Source organism: Podarcis muralis, chromosome 3 (assembly GCF_964188315.1).
Source record: "Podarcis muralis chromosome 3, rPodMur119.hap1.1, whole genome shotgun sequence".
Classification (NCBI taxonomy): domain Eukaryota; kingdom Metazoa; phylum Chordata; class Lepidosauria; order Squamata; family Lacertidae; genus Podarcis; species Podarcis muralis.
In genome coordinates this window covers 32,677,632-32,699,727 of record NC_135657.1, presented here as the reverse complement: position 1 = coordinate 32,699,727, position 22,096 = coordinate 32,677,632, and the positions used below count along the sequence as shown (strand labels likewise).

Here is a 22,096-nt window from a genome sequence, read left to right as displayed (position 1 = left end):
AAGTTGTGGCCAAAATTATGCCAAAATCTTAAACAAAAATTTCTGTGTGATGTGTGAGTTATTGGGGTGGACCTGGGGACCTCGACACGCAACAAGCTATTAATGCTCCCACTCACCTCTCCCTTTCTGAAGCTTTTTCAAGTGCCTCAACCCGGAAAGCTGAGGAAAACTAAAATGGCACCCTTTAAGACAGGGCTGGGGAACCCTTTTCAGCCCAAAGGCGACATTCCCTTCTGCATAACTTTCAAAGGGCCACATGTAGGTGGTGGGTGGGGCTACAGTCAAAAGTGAGGAGAGAATGCACATTTGGGCTTTCTGCAGATTCTACACCAGGGGTCAACAAACTTTTTCAGCAGGGGGCCGGTCCACTGTCCCTCAGACCTTGTGGGGGGCCGGACTATATTTGGGGGGGGGGGAATGAACGAATTCCTATGCCCCACAAATAACCCAGAGATGTATTTTAAATAAAAGCACACATTCTACTCATGTCAAAACACCAGGCAGGCCCCACAAATAACCCAGAGATGCATTTTAAATAAAAGGACACATTCTAATCATGTAAAAACATGCTGATTCCAGGACTATCCTCGGGCCAGATTTAGAAGGCAATTGGGCCGGATCTGGCCCCCGGGTCTTAGTTTGCCTATCCATGTTTTACACACAGCGTCATCGGCTCCCACCCTCCACTTAGGTAGGAAAGTTCAAGGACACTTTCCAGCATGGCAAAAACACTAGAGGTGAGGAGGGATGGTGGCCTGTGGAAAAGCCTAAGGGCCAGACAGGGTGGCCTGAAGGGGCTCATTCACCTTCCAGGCCTGAGCTTTGCCAGCCCTGCTTTAGAAGCATATTCTGAGTTTCAAACACTTGCTATTCAGCACATTATAGAGATGTGTATGTATGTCAATGTTCATGCAGCAAAGAGAGAGAGAGAGAGAGAGAGAGAGAGAGAGAGAGAGAGGGAGGGAGGAAACAGAGATGAGGGGAATAGAGTGACTGAGATTGGAGAGGGGGCTGGAAAGGTTCTGTGAAAAAAAGAAGGCAAATACGGAGATATGCCAACTGCTTTCAGAGATCCAGAACTATGTTCTGAAAAGAGGGGAGGGGGAGCCTCCAGGACATTTTGTTGTTGTTTTTCTGTCCCTTCCTTAACATCTGTTTGCATGCAAACACCAGTTGCAAAGGAACGACTTCTTTAAAAGGGCAAAACTTTGGAAACTTGTTCACATGTGAGACAGAGAGACGGATGGATGAATGGGGTTCATGCTTGTCTGTGGATGTACGGAAGCGTGTGAATTTGGGTGGTGGATGGGAGATGCATGTGGGTGGTGTATGTGTGGCTTTGGCCCTACACGTTTTGCGCTGAACGTAGAAAGTCCTCTTGCATACACAAAACAGGGCTCTTATTTTGAACTGCGCACAAGTGCTTATTCCAGAAATCAACCTAAAGTTAGATAAGAAGACACTTAAAAGGCCAATCTGATAATATGCTTGGTGGATAACAGTACTTGGGAACTTGCTACATTGGGCTGGCTTTGATGGAGGGTTCTGCATCATAAGGCCTTTTCAGCAGCGTGTGCAGTCTCTACAAGATAAGAGAACCTTTGCACTAACATCACCGCGTACGTATTTAATATATGCAGACACTCACCCAGTCTAAGATTTGGACTAATATCCCATGTAAGAAGCCATAGAAATGAAGGATTCAAGCTGACAACGACTGCGTACCCATTCATCATAGTGACAGGGGAGAGAGAAACATCGATGGATTCTACCTCTGCCTTGGAAGCAGGTGCTGGAATCCAAACCTCCTCAGGGCTCCAACATGCAGATGGTACCTTGCAGGAGCAGCTGCTGTCCCCATCACAGGGAAGGCCCTGCATACCTCCCTCTCCACCGTACAAGAGAGTCGGCTGTCGCGTGCAGAATCTCGGAATAAATTCCAGAACCACTGGATTGACAAGCGGCGTGTCTGTGCTTCCAGATGGGGCCTTGATTTGCAAACAAGCCACTGAGATGTTACAAATAGATCATGGGCAACAGATTTATTTCTTTCCTTACTTGCTAGATTTCCCCTAGTAAGGGTAATTCCAGGTTAATGGGGATGGGGGAGAATATGGGCTGTTATTTTCTATGCCAACAGCACTCTGTGGATGCTGCAAAAAAATAAATAAATGTGTGCCATGAGCACTGGTGATCCCACAATCTGGAAGCATCCTGAGATGACAGTATGCCATTAAAAAAAAAACATTTTAAAAATCCTACCCAATTGTAGTATTTACAAGCTGCAGAGATAACAAATGAGGGTGTCTGTGTGCTTTTGGAAAAACAACCAGTTATGACAACTCAGTCTGAATGCAAATACAAATCACTGCCAAGTTCCCATCAGCTTTTCTTACCCCTTGAACTGCGACTTAATTTTGAGTAACCTCTGCAGTGTGTAGGGATGCATGTGGTGCTGTGGGTTAAACCACAGAGCCTAGGACTTGCCGATCAGAAGGTCAGTGGTTCGAATCCCCATGACAGGGTGAGCTCCCATTGCTCGATCCCTTGCTCCTGCCAACCTAGCAGTTCGAAAGCACGTCAAAGTGCAAGTAGATAAATAGGTACCGCTCTGGCGGGAAGGTAAACGGCGTTTCCGTGCGCTGCTCTGGTTCGCCAGAAGCGGCTTAGTCATGCTGGCCACATGACCCGGAAGCTGTACGCCGGCTCTCTTGGCCAATAAAGCGAGATGAGTGCCGCAACCCCAGAGTTGGTCACGACTGGACCTAATGGTCAGGGGTCCCTTTACCTTTACCTGCAATGTGTAAAGCAGGGATGGATAGCTTGTGGCCCTCCAGATGTTGATGGACTCAACTTCCATCAACCCTGACCATTTGCCATGCTGGCTGGGGCAGATGACAGTCAGACAACATCTGGAGGGTTGCAGATTAGCCACGCCTTGTGAAGGGGGAGGTGAAGTGGGGATGTTGGAGGTGCATACAGACCTCCCATTTTCTGGCCTTTCTTAGTATTGCTTGTACACGCGCCAAAAGAGAAGCAGAGAAACAGCGCCCTGTTCAACCCCAGGGGGTGGTATGCCTCCTACCTGTTCAAACTACATTCATATGGTAGTTCCCTCAAATGTTCTTTAAAGAACTCTTACAAATTCTGCTCCAGCTTTCCAATTATACAGATATACTTGCCTTTGTTTGTGTGTGGGTAGCTTCCTTCATTTGGCTTTGATACACCCAAAACACAACATGTTTGATATCACAGCTCTTTGAAGCACCTTGACTTCAAAAAAAAAAATGAATTACAAGCACCTCTGTCGGAAGGAATACTAAAGAGCCAAGAATCTATCTGAAGAATCCTTATGGCCAGTTGTTGCTCTGTTTTGATCAGCCCTCATTTATCACACTACACACACAAACACGTTTGATTCATAGGATTTAATTAAACAGAATACAATCTAAAGACCCTGAAGCTAACAGGAGCACAGCATCTATGCCTTGTGGACTTCCCACAGACAGCTGCCTTCTGGCAGTCAACAACGGGCAAACATTTACAATGACTTGCAGCACCATCCAGCCATTTCAGGTACATAAAGCTGTCATTCAATGCAACACTGAGTGGTACATCAATCCGGCATGGTCGACTCTGATGGTCAGCAGCTCCCCAAAGGCTTGAGCAAAAGTCTTCCCCGGTTGGTCCTTTTAAATGGAAATGCTAGAGGCTGAATCTGTGGTACTATGAATGTCAAGTGTTGTGTAAAATGTAGAATGGCTATGCACAACCTTCACTGTAGGAGACAGTATGTCTCTGAGTACCAGCTGCTGGTGCTCACAAATGGTTGCCCTCAGGTCCTGCTAGTGGGCTTCCCAAAGGGACCTGTTTGGCCACTGTGAGAACAGAATGCTGGACTAGATGGACCATTGGCCTGTTAAGGAGGCTCTTCTTATATTCTTACATTTTTGATACCTGGGAGCTTCTAAGAAGAATCCATTTAGTTCACCAAGCTTTGCTTCGAAGGAGATCTTGCTGGATCAAGTCCTGTATATACAGTCATACCTTGAAAGTCGAATGGAATCCATTCCGGAAGTTCATTTGACTTCCAAAACATTCAGAAACCAACACGCGACTTCCAATTGGCTGCCACAGCTTCCTGCAGCAGCCAATCAGAACCCACGGAACCCGTGTCGGACATTTGGGTTCCAAAGAACGCCTGCAAACCGGAAGACTCACTTCTGGGTTTGTGGTGTTTGGGAGCCAAAACATTCAACTTGCAAGGCGTTTGACTTCCGATGTATGACTGTATAAGGGATTTCATTATCCTGTTCATACCTCCTAGTATTAAAAAAAACAAACAAGTTTGGATGTTGGATTGTCATTATTTATGAAAGTAATTTATCTCCATGGCAACACATTAGAACCTGTGGAAGATTTGGGCGGGCCAAGGGGGGAGGAAGAGAAAGCCAACAATAACCTAAAATGCTCAAAGGGTCAGAGGTCACAGATACTGAAATCAAGTGGAGAGCAAGTGAAGTGGGGGGAAACCAGCAGAAATGAAACACTCCAGCATCCCAGAATGACTAATTACATAGGGGAGAGAGAGAGAGAAAAAATCATTCAAGAATAACTATAAATGAGTGTTGATTACAAGGCAGCTTCCACGTTTCCCTCTCAAATACCCACCAGCTCTTTGAAATTCAAGAGTTCTCTTATGTGAACATCAAAAAGGTAAAAGCATGAGCCAGGTTACATGCTTCCTCATTCCGAGAGATGATTAGAAAGAGTGGGGGGAGGGATCTAAATGATGTGGCCATGGGGTTGCGGGGGGGGGGGGGAGTGTGGAAATAAAGGAAAGGAGAAGTCAGCACAAAGCACTAATTATACAGTTTCAGAGTAACACCTGGTTTAGTTTTTTTACTCTTTTAATCAACATCATTTGAGCACAGCTCCTATGAAGTGCGTTTTCACTCCCAGAGAACTTGGAAGAGGTGGGAAAGTTGTTTTCAGCAAGGCAGGCGTCTAAACAGGGGTGCCAACTTCAATGGGTTCAATCCGCTTGGTTGATTAATTGGAAGGGCCCAATTTCAATGGGTGTAAAAGGCACCCTTGCTTCTTTATCCAAGGCTATTTTTGGTCCCGGTGTGTTAATGTTCACAGGGAAAATGAAATGTTCAAGACTCCCTTTGCTTCCCTAACAATAAGTGGTAGAGTTATAGCTTACAAAAATTATATTACTTTATTCATTGGAATGGGCAGAAGGCTAATCAATTAAAATCAAAACTAATCTGCTGCCTGGGGTACGGATGGGAGCTGCAGCCCAAAACATCTTGAGGGTTCTAGGTTGGGGAAGGCTACTGTAGAAGAAGCAAGGGAATCTGTTGGTAGCTTCTTCTCCCTGCTCTTAGAAATCTCTGAACTGGCTCTCGCTGGGTGGCCACAGAAAAGCACTGCCTTGCTCTCAGCCTAATGGGCATTGTGGGATTGAGACGATACATAAAATAAAGACTGCAGAACACTTTCATGCAATGAAAAAATGTTATAAAAACCATTACAATAGCACTGAAATGATCCATTTGGCGGTGTTAGACACACTCCAGCTCCTCCTTTGTTCTGTCTTTAACTGGGCTAATGCCCGCTTCCTTGTTCCTTCCTTCAGGCTCCATGTTGGCACGCAAGGCCTCTGCCTCCCCCCCCCCTTTGCTGCCCAGCTTGGCACCAGCCCCCAGTACAGCCCTGCAGCCAGAAATCCAATGGGGAGTTGGGCATTTTGCCTACAGTATCATACACAACAGCTTTTCCTAGTCGGATGACTGCCAGTCAATGTGTCTTTTGAAGCTTCCACTCTTATTAATGACTTCTTTTTTTTAACAGTGCCAGGCTGTTCCTAGAACTTACTAAATTGCCCATAAGTACAAGGGAGCACGAAGGGATGCAAGTGGCGCTGTGGGTTAAACCACAGAGCCTAGGACTTGCCAATCAGAAGGTCGGCAGTTCAAATCCCCATGACGGGGTGAGCTCCCATTGCTCGGTCCCTGCTCCTGCCAACCTAGCAGTTCGAAAGCACCTCAAAGTGCAAGTAGATAAATAGGTACCGCTCCGGCGGGAAGGTAAACAGCGTTTCTGTGCGCTGCTCTGGTTCGCCAGAAGCGGCTTAGTCATGCTGGCCACATGACCCGGAAGCTGTACGCCGGCTCCCTCGGCCAATAAAGCAAGACGAGCGCAGCAACCCCAGAGACTGGATCCCACGACTGGATCTAATGGTCAGAGGTCCCTTTACCTTTTACAAGGGAGCACTGGGCCTTTTATGGGCTGTGAGTCTTATTATGCTACATTTTGCAGGCAAAAGGCTACACTGAGCAAAGGGCTGTGACACAATCTTTGTGAGAGAGGTAGGGGTGGTGACAGGGAAGGGATGAACATCTTTACTTGCACGTTGTTGATGAGTAGCAACAACAAAAGCCGAGATGGGCAAGCGCTCCCCAACTCATCTTGGATTACCAAAGATCAATATTCCAAACCAAGCCAAAGCCCAGAAAAAATGAAAAAACCTCCCATATTTTTAATTCACGCTCTATTCAATGCGTAACAGGGTTTCATTGTGTTGAATTGGCAAGAGAACTAAGTAGTCACAGTGGCAAAAAGATGAGGTTGTGGTACAGAGCCCATTTCTTGCAGAGATGGCCTTTCTCTCCTTGGTTATTTAACCTGTGGCCCATCAATTCTCTCAGTATTTATCTATTATAAAATTTATATCTCAAAGAGACATATACACCTCTCCCCCTCTCCATTTTTTTTTTATATCCACAACAAACCTGTGAGGTAGGTTAGGCTGAGAGATAGTAACTGGCCCAGGGTCACCCAGTGGGCTTCACTCAACTGAGAGGGCAGGGGAAGCTGGCAATTCTTCTCCAGCTCAGATTTTAAAGCAAACTAGAGAAGAAATTATAGGTTTGAAAAGTTTGCTTCTCCTTTGACGTAAGCTTTAAGAAACGCCATGAATTCTTTTCGAGCCTGCCTAGGGAGAAAGTTTGCCAGAATCTCTAATCGGAACATGCCTAAATCACTCGTCCTTCTGCTTCTCTGAACATCCAAAACTGTCCTTTAGAGATTCCACATGTAGATAATTGTCTCCCCTACTTGGAGCTGCCAGGGCAGCTGTAGAAGGAAATGGAGAGAGCTGCCCCTGTTGAACACAGTATTTGGGTATTCAGACATGATTTTTCTCACAAGACCTTTTGTCTGGAGACTGCGCTAGAGAGTGCTGTAAGATGAAGGCATGTTTCATCCCTTTCCCCTGAGGCAAAGGTCAAAGTTTGCCAGCATAAGTAATCTGTAAGTAGTATATTACCTCACATTCCCTCGCAGCTGCCTCTGGCACTGGTCTGCCTCAGTCCCTTCTGTTCTCTGCTGTTTATTATTTAGAGAGAGAGAGAGAGAGAAATGCAGACTGGTTCCCTGCTTTCCAAGAACATTTCTGCAGTGAGGTAAGAGCCTCACTGGAGTTAAGAAGAGCCAGAAACATTTATTAAGGCGAGCTTATAATGCTTATGTCAGTGCCTCAGCAAATGAGGGTCAGGGAGAGCTCCCCACCCATTCCTATGCATTCAAGAGTCTTCTCTTCCTCTGGGAAAGCAGAGTCGGCCAGAGCTAGGGTGGATTCATGCCACAGAATTTTATTAGGTGAAATGTTGTATTTCATACTTGAGTTTTAACCAATTGCCATATGTGTAGCTGGAGGGGGGGGTATAATATTAATATTTATTGGTATCCCACTCTACCTCCTAAGCAGAGGGTGACATTAAGGGGGTTCATATCTGGCCTCTGAGATGCCTGCATTCATAGCTTCAGGCACTGTGAATCTCTTCTATAAGTCATTTCTTGTGTAAGTTTCCTATCAGATTACCCAGGCTAATGCCCCGGTGGCAGGGGTTGCCTTTGTGTCAATAGTGCAGGCAGTCCTCACTCTCTGCCGAGTCATCTGAAATTGCTGTTTTGCAATGATAAGTATAGTTATAGTGGTGCCTGTGGGACAGCTCTGCTCTACTGGCTTCCAAATAACATGGGTCGCTACAACTTACTGGGAGGGTCAGCATGAAGATTGGAATGGGATTTGGCTCCACGGCCATGCCCACATCTGCAATGCTCCCTTCTTCTTCTTTTTAAATAATTTTCATTGATTTTCTTTTTCTCATAACAAATATCCAGTATCAATAACATTCATTTTCCAATTTCCCCCCTCCCTATTGACTTCCCTCAGCTTCCATTTCTGGTTCATTATGTCAAATGTTACATTCTGCTGTTTGCATATAGTACTATGTTGTCACATTGTTAAATTTCTTGTTACAATAAAGTTGTAAATGTTTATTTAAATCCTGCCAGAGAGTCCATGTTTTTTCTTGTTTCTGCAAATATGTTGTAAGAGGTTCCCATTCTTTTTCGAAATCAGTATTGTCCTTTTCACGCAGTTTATCTGTAAACTTTGCCAACTCTGCATAGTTCACCAACTTTTCTTGCCATTGTTCTTTTGATGGTATTTCTCCAGTCTTCCAGTTTTGTGCTATTAAGATTATTGCTGCTGTTGTAGCATACATGTATAATGTCCATTTTTCTTTTTCTTTTTCCATTTTTCTTTTTCTTTTTCCATTTTTCTTTTTCTTTTTCCATTTTTCTTTTTCCATTTTTCTTTTTCTTTTTCCATTTTTCTTTCAGCAGCTCTTGTCCTAAAATACCTAACAGAAAAGCTTCTGGTTTTTTAAACAAATGTTATTTTAAACATTTTTTTCAATTCATTGTATATCATTTCCCAAAAATGTTTAATGCAATGCTCCCTTCTGTATTGCCCAGGGGCAGCACATCCCCTTTCACCGCTTGGCACGCTGCCCCATTCCATCACCACGCCACCCTGGTATCCCTTATCTGGATTGCGTGGCAACACTTGCAAAGCAGTGATGACAGTGTGTTCTGGCAAGATCTTGCCAAAATCTTGCAGGATCTCATGTGAGGTTTTGGTGAGATCTCGCAAAATGTTGGCGATATCTCACTGGAAGCTGGCATCAGTGCCCGTGCCACTTCTCTGCTGGTGGCAGAGGTGGGCAGGCCGGCCCTGTCCTTACCTGTCCCCTTCCCAGTAAATGGCACTAATATGTGGTGCTCAGAAGGTGAGAGAGCAGCGTGGCCCCACCTGCCACTACCACGTGCTTATATCTGATCTCTGTAAGACTCCGCCTGACTAAAAGCTACTTCAGTTGTACTGAACCCAATGCCAATGAAGTTAAAAGACACACAAAAAAAGCATTTAATTAATACAAACTTATTGCAATATATCCTCAGCTAGCTGGCAACATGGACATAGTAGAGCAAATGTGATACATATCGGGTGGATATGTTCAAGCCTTCTGCCTTTAATTCCTACTAAATTAATAGAAATTCCCAGGGTGGTTGGACCTTTAAATCCCATGGACGTACTTTTGAAATACTTGGGAGAATTTGCCTCAGAAAACAAAGTGGAGTTAATAATTCATTTGATAAAAGCAGCTAGAATATTGATGGCCCTGTTTTGGAAGAAAGCAGACATTCCAGTCAATAAGAAAATGGGAAGAAAAATGTTGGGCCATGAAAAGATGTTTGAACGTGGCATTTATTTCACTAAAGGGGAAGGAGAGTGAGGCATTTAAATGTTGAGGGTCTTAGATGGTTTCTTCTGCTTATTTATTTATTGGGCCTTTGGATGCATCACTGGGTAGACTTTGTGATATATTGAGATGAAGAATGGAGCTCTGTGAAATATTAGTTAAATTAATGGAGCAAGCTTAACTATGTCTACATGGAAAGAGGTCCTACTGAATTCATTGGGGCTCACTCCCAGAAAAGTAGGATCAGGACTGGTGTGCATTATGAGCATAGCTTCAAATGTTTCTGCAGTTATTATAGCTGCGTTTACACACATGCTAAACCATGGGTTTAGCCTTATGAGGGCAAGCTGCAACAATCACCTTCACATCTGGCTCACTTGCTCTCCTCTCCCCTTCCAAAGCACCCTTCCCTTTCAGATCCACCGCTTGTCATGATGTCTCAACCTGGAGAAACTGGCTAGTCTAAACAATGGTTAGGGAAAACATACCAACTTCAAACCACGATTTACAATGTTGGCTTGTTTCCACTAATTATAGTCAAGATGAACTACAGTTGAGGGCTCCGATTAAAATGTGATTAATCTAAGGCCAAACTGCAGGAGGCAGTGCAAGACAGGAGTGCCTGGCGTGCTCTGGTCCATGGGGTCGCGAAGAGTCAGACACGACTAAACGACTAAACAACAACAATAACAAACTAAGGCAGGCACTTCCAATCTCCTCCTGAGTTTGAGAGGTGAAGAGGAAGTACATAAGCCCATAACTTGTGGCAGTTCATCCTCATAATGTAAAACCATGGTTTAGCATTTTGTGTGAATATGCATGCTTACTCAGAGGTAAATCTCACTTTCTTCAATCAGGCTCACTCCTTATCCAGAATACAGTCGTACCTCAGAAGTTGAACAGAATCCATTCCGGAAGTCCGTATGTCTTCTGAAATGTTCGACTTTCAAAACATGGCTTCTGGTTGGCTGCAGGAAGTTCCTGCAGCCAATCGGAAGCCACAGAAGCCCCGTCGGATGTTTGGCTTCCAAAAGAACATTCAAAAACTGGAACAATCACTTCTGGTTTTCGATCTTTCGGGAGCCGGAATGTTCAACTCCCAAGGCGTTGGGGAGCCGAAGTATGACTGTACAGTGGTACCTCGGGTTAAGAACTTAATTCGTTCCGGAGGTCCATTCTTAACCTGAAACTGTTCTTAACCTGAAGCACCACTTTAGCTAATGGGGCCTCCTGCTGCTGCCACTGCGCCGCCGCTGCACAATTTCTGTTCTCATCCTGAAGCAAAGTTCTTAACCTGAGGTACTATTTCTGGGTTAGTGGAGTCTGTAACCTGAAGCGTCTGTAACCTGAAGTACCACTGTATTTAGGATTGCAGGCTGTGATACTTGAGTTGTTTTTATATATAACGTTGAGTATGTTTTGATGTTAAAGCAAGAAAACGAAGCATCACTCTAATACAACAATTATCCATACAAACCGGAAACAACACATTTATCATACTATCAAGATCAACACATTAGAGCCACTTAAAACACAAGTTTAACAGCTGAGGCTATTTAAAGGAAGGCTTCTGAAACTCATAAACATGACTATACTTCTTATTTGAAAGCTAAGTGATTAGACTAGTGAGCCTCTCATGAGAGAGTTCATCACCGTGGAACCATATGGGTGGAATATTTTATCGGACAGTCCCTACTGTTCTCCTGAACAGCAGAGTCCACCAACTTGGATGGTTTTAAAAAACAATTAGACAAATTTGTAGAGGATATGGTTATCAATAGCTACAAGGCACAGTGGCTATGTTCCACCTCTACTTTCCGAGGCAGTTTGCCTCTGAATACCAGTTGATGGAAATTACAAGTGGGGAAAGTGCTGTTGCCCTCAATTCCTGTTTGCAAGCTTCTCATAAGCATCTGGTTGGTCATGGTAAGAACACGGTGTAGGACTAAGATGGGTCTTTGTCTGATCCAGCAGGGCTCCTTTAATTTTTACTGAATTTATATACCACCCTATACCCAGAGGTCTCAGGGTGGTTCTTCTTACTTTCTAGGTCTTCCCCTGAGTGGCTGGCAGTGCTTTCCCACATGGATATGGTTAACCTCAGTCCAGCTTGTGGTGTCGTGAATCTCTCAAAAAAGCACCCAGTGCCAGGCTATTACACTATCCATCACAGTAGCCAATATTCAACAGTCTAAGTCAGGATGGCAATTGATACGTTCACCCCATGTGTTCAGATCTTCCACGTGATCTATAAGGAAGGAGATATATGAAACAACCTGGACCTTGTGATTATCCTCTGAGGCCCTTCTTTGTGTGTCTCCTCCACTAGAGGGTGGCAGCACAATAATGGGCCTTTTCTTCAATGGCTCCCCATTTGTGGAATGCTCTCCCCAGGGAGATATCTTTAGGTGCGAGGTGAAAACATTTTTATTTAGCCAGGTCTTTGGCTAATTAAACCATCTGTGGCCCTTTAAAGTGTGAGGGTATGTTGCTTATGTTTGTTCTTTTGATATGTATTTTTGTGTCTTTCTTCAACTATCAGAATGCTTAATTTGTCTTTGGCTAATTAAACAATCTATGGCCTTTTAAACTGGGCAGAGGGCCTTCTCAGTAGTGGAACCCGCCCTGTGGAACGTCCTCCCACCAGATGTCAAAGAGAACAACAACTACCAGACTTTTAGAAGACATCTGAAGGCAGCCCTGTTCAGGGAAGATTTTAATGTTTGATGTATTACAGTATTTTAATATTTTTTTGGCAGCCGCCCAGAATAATAAAATATTATTATTATTATTGCTATGTTATGTATTTTTATGAAGGATGAAGGACGGCAAAGAAACTTTAATAATAATAATAATAATAATACAGTGGTACCTCAGGTAAAGAACTTAATTCGTTCCAGAGGTCCATTCTTAACCTGAAACTGTTCTTAACCTGAAGCACCACTTTAGCTAATGGGGCCTCCCACTGCCGCACGATTTCTGTTCTCATCCTGAAGCAAATTTCTTAACCTGAGGTAATATTTCTAGGTTAGCAGAGTCTGTAACCTGAAGCATATGTAACCTGAAGCGCATGTAACCCGAGGTACCACTTTAATAATAATAATGTGTTTAGCATGGAGAATTAGGGATCATAGAGATCTATGAGACTCTGCTTTTCTGTAGCCCAAAAAGAATAGCTATGGTTTTGCAGGGATCTGCTCTTATGTGGGGAGAGCTTTTTCATTAACAATCTCATGGCTCCCAATTATGAAGGACAATTAGCTGCGAAGCTCTCTTGGTTTGCATGGAGATTATGTTTTCAAGGACAGCCTCCGAGTTCCTCTGGATGAGCCATGGAGAGGTCTGGGCACATGGCCATTTTTTCATTTGCTAGTTCACTCTTGGCTAAGCTTTCCTACGGGGGACTGAGGAGATGCCTAATTTTCACTGCAGGCTTTCTAAAAGTAGCATTTAATTCCCATGTGTGTCTTGAATCTACAAAGCACCAAATACAAAGCTCCTTCCTGCAAGGAACAGAGAAAGCTTTCTTACAGCCTCTGCACGTCTAGAGAGCCTCCCCACTCTAGGTGTGCAAGTTGTACAAGTGTAACTAGGGCGCATCTGTGTGTGCATTTGCAAGCAGTGGCTAAATAGAAAGGTGAGCACCTGCCACTGGTTATTGCTTGGCTTGATAAAACATGGGAACCTTTAGCTGCGGACAAGATTTCAACCCACATTAAAGGGGCATGAAAGCAGTTCGTTGCGGATGGCTCACTAGAAAAATGGTTTCCATTTATTACATATGTAGACTCAGCAAAAACAATGCACAGAAGGCAGTTGCATCTGAGTTCAGTATTTATTTTGGAAAGTTAAAGGCAGGGAGCGAGGAGAGGAGAGAATAAACAAAAGCAAAGAAACTGCTTCAGAACTGAAATCTTTGCTGATTTTGAATCTCCTGCTATTGTTTAGAACTTGAAATATATAAGAAACACTTGCTATTGCTTTTGAAACTCTAACTTTTGGGGAGAAAAGTTTTAAAATAGTTGATCAGCTCCAAGTGCTGCATGAGTCCTCGTTTTGGTTTCCTCCGCACCTTGTTGTTGTTTTTAACTTATGGCATCTGCAATTGACTTCTTTGAAGCCAAATCAGAATGTATTTTGCTGTTTTATCCTTGATGCAATCATTAGGATGTATTTTAATTGCTCTAAGCCACTTCGGGAGCCAATCTTGGCTGGAACCAAATAACAATGATCATTTAGATAAAGAGGCTTTTAATAACGATCAGGAGTGGGTGATAGGGCAGCTGAGCAGCTGTAGCAGGTACCTGTGCTGTCACACTCTTGGCCCCACCTCTGCCCAGGAAGCAGCAGTGGTACCAGTACCAGGAGACCAGCTCTAAGGTAGTGTTCCACCACCTGCTCCCGACAGAGATGATACATCCTTACAGGTGACAGTAAGCACTTAATGGAAAAGTGTGCAGTCCTGCAGTATCTAAGGTTAATATTAGGGGTTAATGGACATCCTTTTGCTTGCCCTAATAGGGACTGAGTGGCAGTAAAACACAGGCACCTTGGCTAATTATTTACTTGACTCCACCTGCTTCATTCTTCAATGCCATTAAAACTTCCTTCCATTCTGTTCATTTCCTTCCTGTTTTTCTTTGAGTTCTAACTTTTTCCTGCTTAGTATGGCTTGGTGGCAAAATTTTCTCCAGTTGTAAGCTATGGTAGGCTTCTGCCATGGTGTGTGTGTGTGTGTGTGTGTGTGTGTGTGTAGAGCACACTAAAATCAGAAAGAAATTATTTTCACTTGCTTTTCAGATAGCAATACTGGTATGTTGCACTAAAAATAATACTGGGCATACTTATTTAATTACTAGTAAGTCCACCCAACCCAGTGGGATTCTTTCTGAGTAAAATGCATAAATCTGGCAATTCTGATTTGAGGTATCTATAGTAGACATTGCTAAAGGGCAGATTTCTTTCCAGATTTTTGTATCTGGCTCTGCCCGCCATTGGTTCTGGCTCCATCCACTGGGGGCATGTGTCCCCCACAATAGATTACAGGTGAGAGGAAACAGCCTCAACAGGAAAACAAAAAAGATTGCCCACCCCTGATCTAAAACCATCAGATTTCAAACCCATCCTCTATCTTGAATCCAATTCAAAACCGTTTCAAGAAATTTTAATTGCCAAGTCTGATAGTGCATTGGAAGGGTATATTAACACTTATAGGCCTTCCTCAAAGGTAGTTCCTCAGGAAAAAAAAACCATGTCTCAACGTGCTAAAGCCTAGCAAAGTTTTGGGTGCCAGGCCATAGCCAACCTCATAAAATAGTGAGAGACATGAGTTTCTGGAGCCAGAGCTTGAGGTACAAACCACAGGCCACACAGAGCTGGGGACAGTTTTGACCTGGAAGCTTTTATATCATCATCATTATCATCATCACCACCACCACCATCAAATTTGTAATCACTGCCCTTCACCAGCAGGTGTCTAAGCAGAATTAAAAATAAAAAAGTTATAACATACTACAGTCACAGGAATCTGTGTCAAGGGCCAGAAGTGCATCTTCAGCATTCACTGAAAGATATATTGTGAATAAGTGAGTCTCACCTCTGTGGGGATGGAATTCCACAACTTAGAGTTGCCACAGAGATTGCCCTCAGCCAGGCCACATACTCCCTGAACTTCTAAGGGAGATTGAACCACCAAAAGAGCACCTTCTGCTGATCTGAACATCCAGGAGGGTCTGTAGGGAAGGAGGCAGTCTCTCAGATAGTTGAGGCCTGAGTTGTTATAGCCCTTGTAGGTCCAGAGCTGAAGAAGTCAGCTGGCTGCTGGAATGGCAGTTACCCTGGAGCCCAAGAACTTGTCATAACTCAGGGAGCCTTCAGGCCTACTGCCTCAACCCAAAAGACCATCACAATCCAGGGAACATTCACCACTTAGGGGTAATGGAGAATGGATCCATCTGTTCCCACTTCTGGCTTCAGCTATCCCTAACATGAAGAGCATCCTGCTTCAGGCAATAATTTGACATTTGCAGCTGAGCAACTGGGGAATGTTTTGGTCAGTGCTATTTTTATGCGCCTCATTGGCAACAAGTGGAATTGATATTGCGTGACAAGAGATGAAGTAACATGAGTTCTGCAAAGAACCCCTTCAAATTTGTGACTAGCGCTTTAGAAATTTGCATTGCTATAGAAAGAGAACATGTAATTATGATTGCATTAGAGATGCACATATTTCAAATTCCCCGTTATCTTGTCACTCCCCCCCCCCTTTAAGACTTCATTGACTTCTAAATGCTCTTTATTGGTTGAAAGCCAACAATGAGGAGAAAAATGCCCTTTCTATCTTCAAGCTGGGAAAAAGGAGGGGAAAGGTATTTATACATACAAATTTTATAGAAAAAACAATTTGTACACTTGTGACAAACTTACAGTATTCTTAAGTGATGTTAGCTATACTTAGAGAAGACTCATGGAAATCAGCAGAATTAAGTAAATAAAGTTCATTAATTTTACTGTGAGTATGACTTAGCTGGATCACATCCACAATCATTAGATTACCGCAACACGTTATGCTTGGGGCTGCCTCTGAAGACTGTCTTGAAACTTAAGCTGGTGCAGAATTCAGCGGCCAGCTTGCTCATTGAGGCAAGATGGTTTGAATATACTGTATAATGCCAATCCTGACTCGACTGTACTGGCTGCCAGTTAGTTTCTGGACCCGATTCAAAGTGCTGGCTTAAGCAGTTCAGGAGTGCAATACTTCAAGGACCACATCTCCCCATATGAAACAACCCAGATGCTCTGATCATCACCAGAGGATGCTCTCCCTAGGGAAGCGCACATATCCTTACATGCCAGGCAAAAACATTCCTCGTATCCCAGGCCTTTGGCTAATTGAATAAGATACGGCCTTTTAAACCAGGGCATCTAAGTTTGGCCTGATTGAGGGACAGTATTTCAATATGAGTAGAAAAATGAGAGTACCCCTAAACTTTTTTTTTAAGGAAAAAAAACTGCCTGTGAGTATATGAAAAGGATTGCTCGAAATCTCTTTGCTCTCTCTCACTCACTCATTTATGAACCCAGCTCAGATTCTCATCTTGAGTTGCTTCTTACGTCTTCATAGACTATTTTGCCCTGCACTCTGCCTGATCTTGTTCTCCACCATCACCCAGACTCAGCAGATGCTTGGCTTAATTATGTCCTACAAATCTCCAACCATAGCATCCATAACATCTTGGATGATATGCTATGTGCTGGCAGAAATGAAACTCATCTGATTAGTACAACTCTGTTTCTTTAGGGTCTTCAAGTGCTACATCTAAATGATGGAACTGAACATCCCCCGACTGCTGTGATATGAATAAGCATTACTCTCTGCTTATTAGAAACTGAGCAGGAAACAAGGGGATGGTGATAACTGGTTGACTTGCTCAAGAACAATGTGGAAGATGAACACAGAGCCTAAAGTCTAGGTCTGCATTCCCAACCTAGTGACCACCAGATGTTTTGGATGGCAACTCCCATCAGCTGCCAACCAGTTTTTATATAGGCAAGAGAAAACAGTATGTTTTGAATGCCGGCATTTAAATCCATTAAATAAACAAACACAACTACAAAAAGGGATAAAATGGTGCAGTTGTTTTTACATGATAGAGCTGGTCAGAAGTTAAACAATATGCAGAAACACATTTCTCATGGATGGGACAGTGATTCCCTCCATAATCTGTCCATGGCTTTTCACCAACTGTGAAACAGTGTTTACTCTTGGTGACAAAATGGCAGGTGAGCCAGGCGGCAAAACTGGTTTATCCCATTGTGGCAGCATGTTAACATTTCCAAAAAATTCTGACCCACTGAACTGGGCATATTCAAGCTTTTCTGGGGATGATAGCTTCCCTTGGAAAATAAAATTAGACCCAAGCTCTGAAAATCTGAAAATTCTCCACAGGCTGTTCCTTATATTACCAGACTCCAGTCAGTGATGATAAGCAAAGATAGAGTCAAGGCACAGAAAATAATTTCACATAAGTTTAAATCCTGGATATCTCTTACCACCATCACCTCCCACATCGCCCAGTGGGAAAGAGTGTGCAATTTTCATATTTGAAGTATTTGAAATGAATCATTTGTGAACAATCTGCATCCCTGCAATTAATTGCTCCAGAAAGTGGTGGGATCGTTTTGAATAATGAATGAGCTTGGTAATTGCACGATCTGTTCACAGAGGGCTTGCCAATATGGACAAAAAGGCGGGAAAGAGAGCTAAACAACATCAAAATGAATCACTGAGTACAGCATTCTCCTAAAAAGAACTGCATCAGCATTCAAGAACAGGGAGGTTGTGCCATTGAAGTCCCCAGCAGGCATTCAAAAATATTGAAAGAGTCAGAAATCCACATGAGTCTAAGCACTGTTCCTCACATGCAGGAAAATCATTGTGAAATAAAAATGGACAAAGTCAATAAAGCTAGGTCCATCATCTTGCCTTGCCGCAGAAGCACCTAGCATGACAAGATGTTCTTCACAGCATAAACTACTGGGGAATGCAAGAAACAACCACATGTGAGGTCAGAGGTCAATGGCATTGGTGTCAGGGGTTGGACTCAAGGGAGAGATGGAGGAGGAATGGTGGAGATTCCTGACACTGCAGGAGGAGGAGAATGCAGCATTGATTAACAGCAGGGCTTTGAGGAGTTTGAGGGAAGTCACAGCTCAGAGATAGACAAACAGAAGAGTTGGAAAGTGTTAGGAGAAGGGGAGGGGAGGCAGAGGCAGACCAGCCAGCTGACACGTTGTCACTCGAGAGTATTTCTGAACCCCCTTCTCCCAGAACTCAGCACTCGTTAAAGAGTGCAGGAACAAAGGACCCAAAGACAATTGGCCACGAGCGGCCACCGTAAGGGGAAGTGCTGTTGCTATGAGGAGGGAGGAGGAGCTCAGTTGGAGCAACACATTTATCAGGGCATACTGCATTCTTTTGTGTCTTGCTGTTATGAATGAATAAACTCATTAAAAAGGACTCTACCTTGTTCTCGCTGCTTCTTGCTGCCACCAGGGGAGGAATAGAATTCCTGAAGCCTTGACAACTAGTCTCCCCCTCCCAGTGATGGACCAGACTAGAAGGAGGAAGGGACTCTTACACTGGTGTAGTTGCACATGTTATGTGTGTGCACGCGCGCACACATGTTAATATTTAGTACTTAGCATTTCTTAGGGCTGTGTATGGAAACCCCCCCCCCCCCCATGGACCCCTGGATTGGGCTAATTTGCTCTGTTCTACCCCAGGGACCATCCACCTCACATTGGATCTGTCCCTGAAGCAACTGGAGGGGGCATGGCTAAGAGTTTTTAAAGAATTTTAAAAACCCTATATTTACCCTATATTTTAAAACACAGTTCAGAGGTGGGTGGAGGATCCAATCTTGCATGAAGAATGGTATTTGCAAGTTTGCAGTGAAGTATTATCTGCCCAAAGCAGAAGGTACAGACGAGGAGGTTCTGGCCCATAATAAGAAAGTGTTTTAACATGGTTTGGCCAGTTTGTTTGTTTTAGCTGCGGAAACAGAGCACATTCTTCTCTTACATAATATATGCACATGCTGTTCCTGACATTGCCTGTCATTTACACACTTAATAAACGCATGCAACTTACGTGCCTAATTACATCACCATCACATACTTCCAGCTGCACATTATTTTGCCAGCTAAACCATCCAACTGCACACTAAAACACACACACACACACCATGGGCACATTTTCACAGCACTCATTTAAGGTCGACAGGTATTCAAATGGCAGATATGGGGTTGAGGTTTAGGGCTTTGTCTAAGGTTTGAGGCTGAGTTAAAACTTGAACCAGGAGAACTTCACAGCTAACAATCTTAACTGCACCAGTTCCCAGTCCTCACAAATAGCACAAGACAAAGTGGACAGCAATATAGGCCAAACGCTGTACAGGTCAGCGTCTATACACTCAAGGTCAACAAAAATAATGGTCTAAAGAAGAGAGGGCAGCCATCCTGTCTCTTGGTTGTATGATATGGGCATAAAGGGGGAAATTTCTGACAATTTCATCTTATGCCCTTGGTTGGTGGGAATCAGTTGCAGTGATTTTTCCTGATATAATTTCAAGCCTTTCACAAAAATCAATGACTGTTATAAATAACACTATGCCAACATCTTCTCTCTATTCCTTGAAAGTTTTCTTCCTCTGAAAAAGAGCCAATCTTTCTTTCCATTCTTAAGATCACTATATATGTGTGTGTGAATTTACAGAACTTTGAGCTTACCTTATGGTTGCAAGGTGGCCTAGTGTCGTGTGTATAGGCTTTCACAGGATTTTTTGGGGAGGTGGGGGTGGGGAGGGATGCAAAGTAAAATCCTGAAAGCAGGGCAAGCTAGAAAAATATTGCTGGCACATTTTGCCCTTTTTCTCAGGTTCTACACATGCTAGAAACCTGTTCTAATAAATTCTGATCTGATAACGTCCCATAGAAGGTGCTATATAATGTTCTCTTCCCTCAGGTTTTAATTGGAGTGTCGGAATCTGGGGACCACTGGTAAGGTGAGCGCACAGCATTGGTGAAATAGTCCCCAGAACAAAAGAAAGGGGACTTGCAAGCATCCCAATATGAAAGTAGGCAAACAAAAATTCTCTCCCCTCTCCTAATATTTAATTGCAGCTTCTTTTCTCATCAATTAGTGGGGAATGGTAAAAAAGGAAGAAGATATGGGAGACAATTTTGGCACAGCACTAGTTAATAATGCACTTGGCATCTTGGAAGCCATTTGACTGTCAACTTCACTGTCATATGACTCGGTCTTACCTTCTTATCGTCCTTAGTAGCGTGGACCTGGCCTCATTATGGAAAGTGATGATGATGCTGGTTGGTGGCAGATCAGTGCGATAGTGCAAAGTAGTGCATCTGAATGAAGGAAGAGACAAAAGTATTGCTCAGGTTATGGAATCGTTAAGAGCGTGGCATTCAATAGATTTCCTTCCCAGTAGGGAGGTGCTAAGTGACAACTAAAACCCATCTGTGCAGCTCTGAAATTTGTGCTATTCATTCTTCATTAAAGCAATGCTATGTGAATATAGGTTCAATGAAATGAAACTGGGTTTGATGAGACACAGGATTGCAATGTGAAAGATTATGCCATTCTTCTAAACAAGATAAAGAGCCACTGGTGAGAAGTCCACCAGCACCTGAAACCCAGGATGAAACTGTGTCACTTACAGGACACTCTGTTTGTCCTATAAGCCAACCAAGTTGTGCATCCTTGCCAATCCCACCATAAGCTTCTTTGCTCAGCCTCAGTGAAGGGTTTGGGATGGATGGAAAGGAGAGGAAAAGCTCAGTGTCGCCTATGTGTTGAAGGCACTCCACCCCTAATTTCCACATCAACTCACCAAGTCCCATAATACACGTTGCAGAGGTAGGATCACAATGAACCCCACAGGACCAACAAAATCCTGAGACATAAGAGGTGATCTCCTATAACTACTTCGAGTGACCTTTCTAGGAATGAGCAAAACTGCTTAGGAGTAAGATAATTTTTGATTAATTATGAAACAAAAAATTACTGCAGCACTGTTCACAATACTTATTATTTATTACCTATCACAAAGCTGTTCAGAAGTCATCATATAAAGGACGTAAACATAACCATTAATTAAAAAAAATACTCTTAAAATTCCAAGAAAACTCATTAATTACAAGAGCAGTAAGATAATATATACTATAAACTGCTAGGCAAAGCAGGGGACTAAAAAGAAAGAAAGAATTAAAGGCAACTTCAACAGAATCAGAACTCCAGGGCAAAAAGGCGCATCTTAAGTAATTGGAAAAACTGAAATAGTTATGAAACAGCCTGTTCCATAAAGAAGGTGCCACTGCCAAGAAGGCCCCAACTCAGGTTACTGCCCCCTGGGCTTTGCCCAAGAGCAGGGTCTCAATTTTAATGTCCAAGCTGCGATTGCTCCAAACTATCAACTTTGCAAGTTGTGTGTCACTGAGGCAGAAGACATGATGTCCAGGCTGGGTTCCCAACGCCTCTGATTTTGGAAATGAAGCAGCACGTGCTGTTCACACAGTGCATTTGCTGCTTCCTTATTTTATTATATTGCCTTGAGGTTGGCACTCACATATTCTCTTTAACTTTGCAGTGACATTTCATCAGTGCAGAAGGGCTGAGTCTTGGCTGGAAGATGCTAGAGTCTACCAGATACTAGGACCCAGGAGATCACCTGGGTTCAAATTCCCACTGGGCGACCTTAGGCCAGTCACGGTCTCTTATCCTAACCTTCCTCACAGAGGATAAAACAGGGAGGGGGGAAACCATGTATTGAGCACCTTGGAGGAAAAGGTGAGATGTAAAGTAAATAAATAAATTGGTTTGCCTTTTCAGACTATTTCATGCCATGTTGTATGCCTTGGTTTTGAACTGAGATATTTATTGTTGTTCAATCTCGTGG

At 43.4% G+C, this 22,096-nt stretch overlaps 1 protein-coding gene across 1 annotated transcript in view; it reads right to left on the bottom strand.

Annotated features, from left to right (window-relative positions):
- GALNT14 (polypeptide N-acetylgalactosaminyltransferase 14) overlaps nt 1-22,096 on the bottom strand; it is a 221,762-nt gene that overhangs the window by 53,340 nt on the left and 146,326 nt on the right. The window contains exon 3 of the mRNA XM_028724478.2: nt 20,448-20,546. Within this exon, the coding sequence (XP_028580311.2) occupies nt 20,448-20,546 (99 nt within the window). The remainder of the gene's footprint in view (nt 1-20,447; nt 20,547-22,096) is intronic.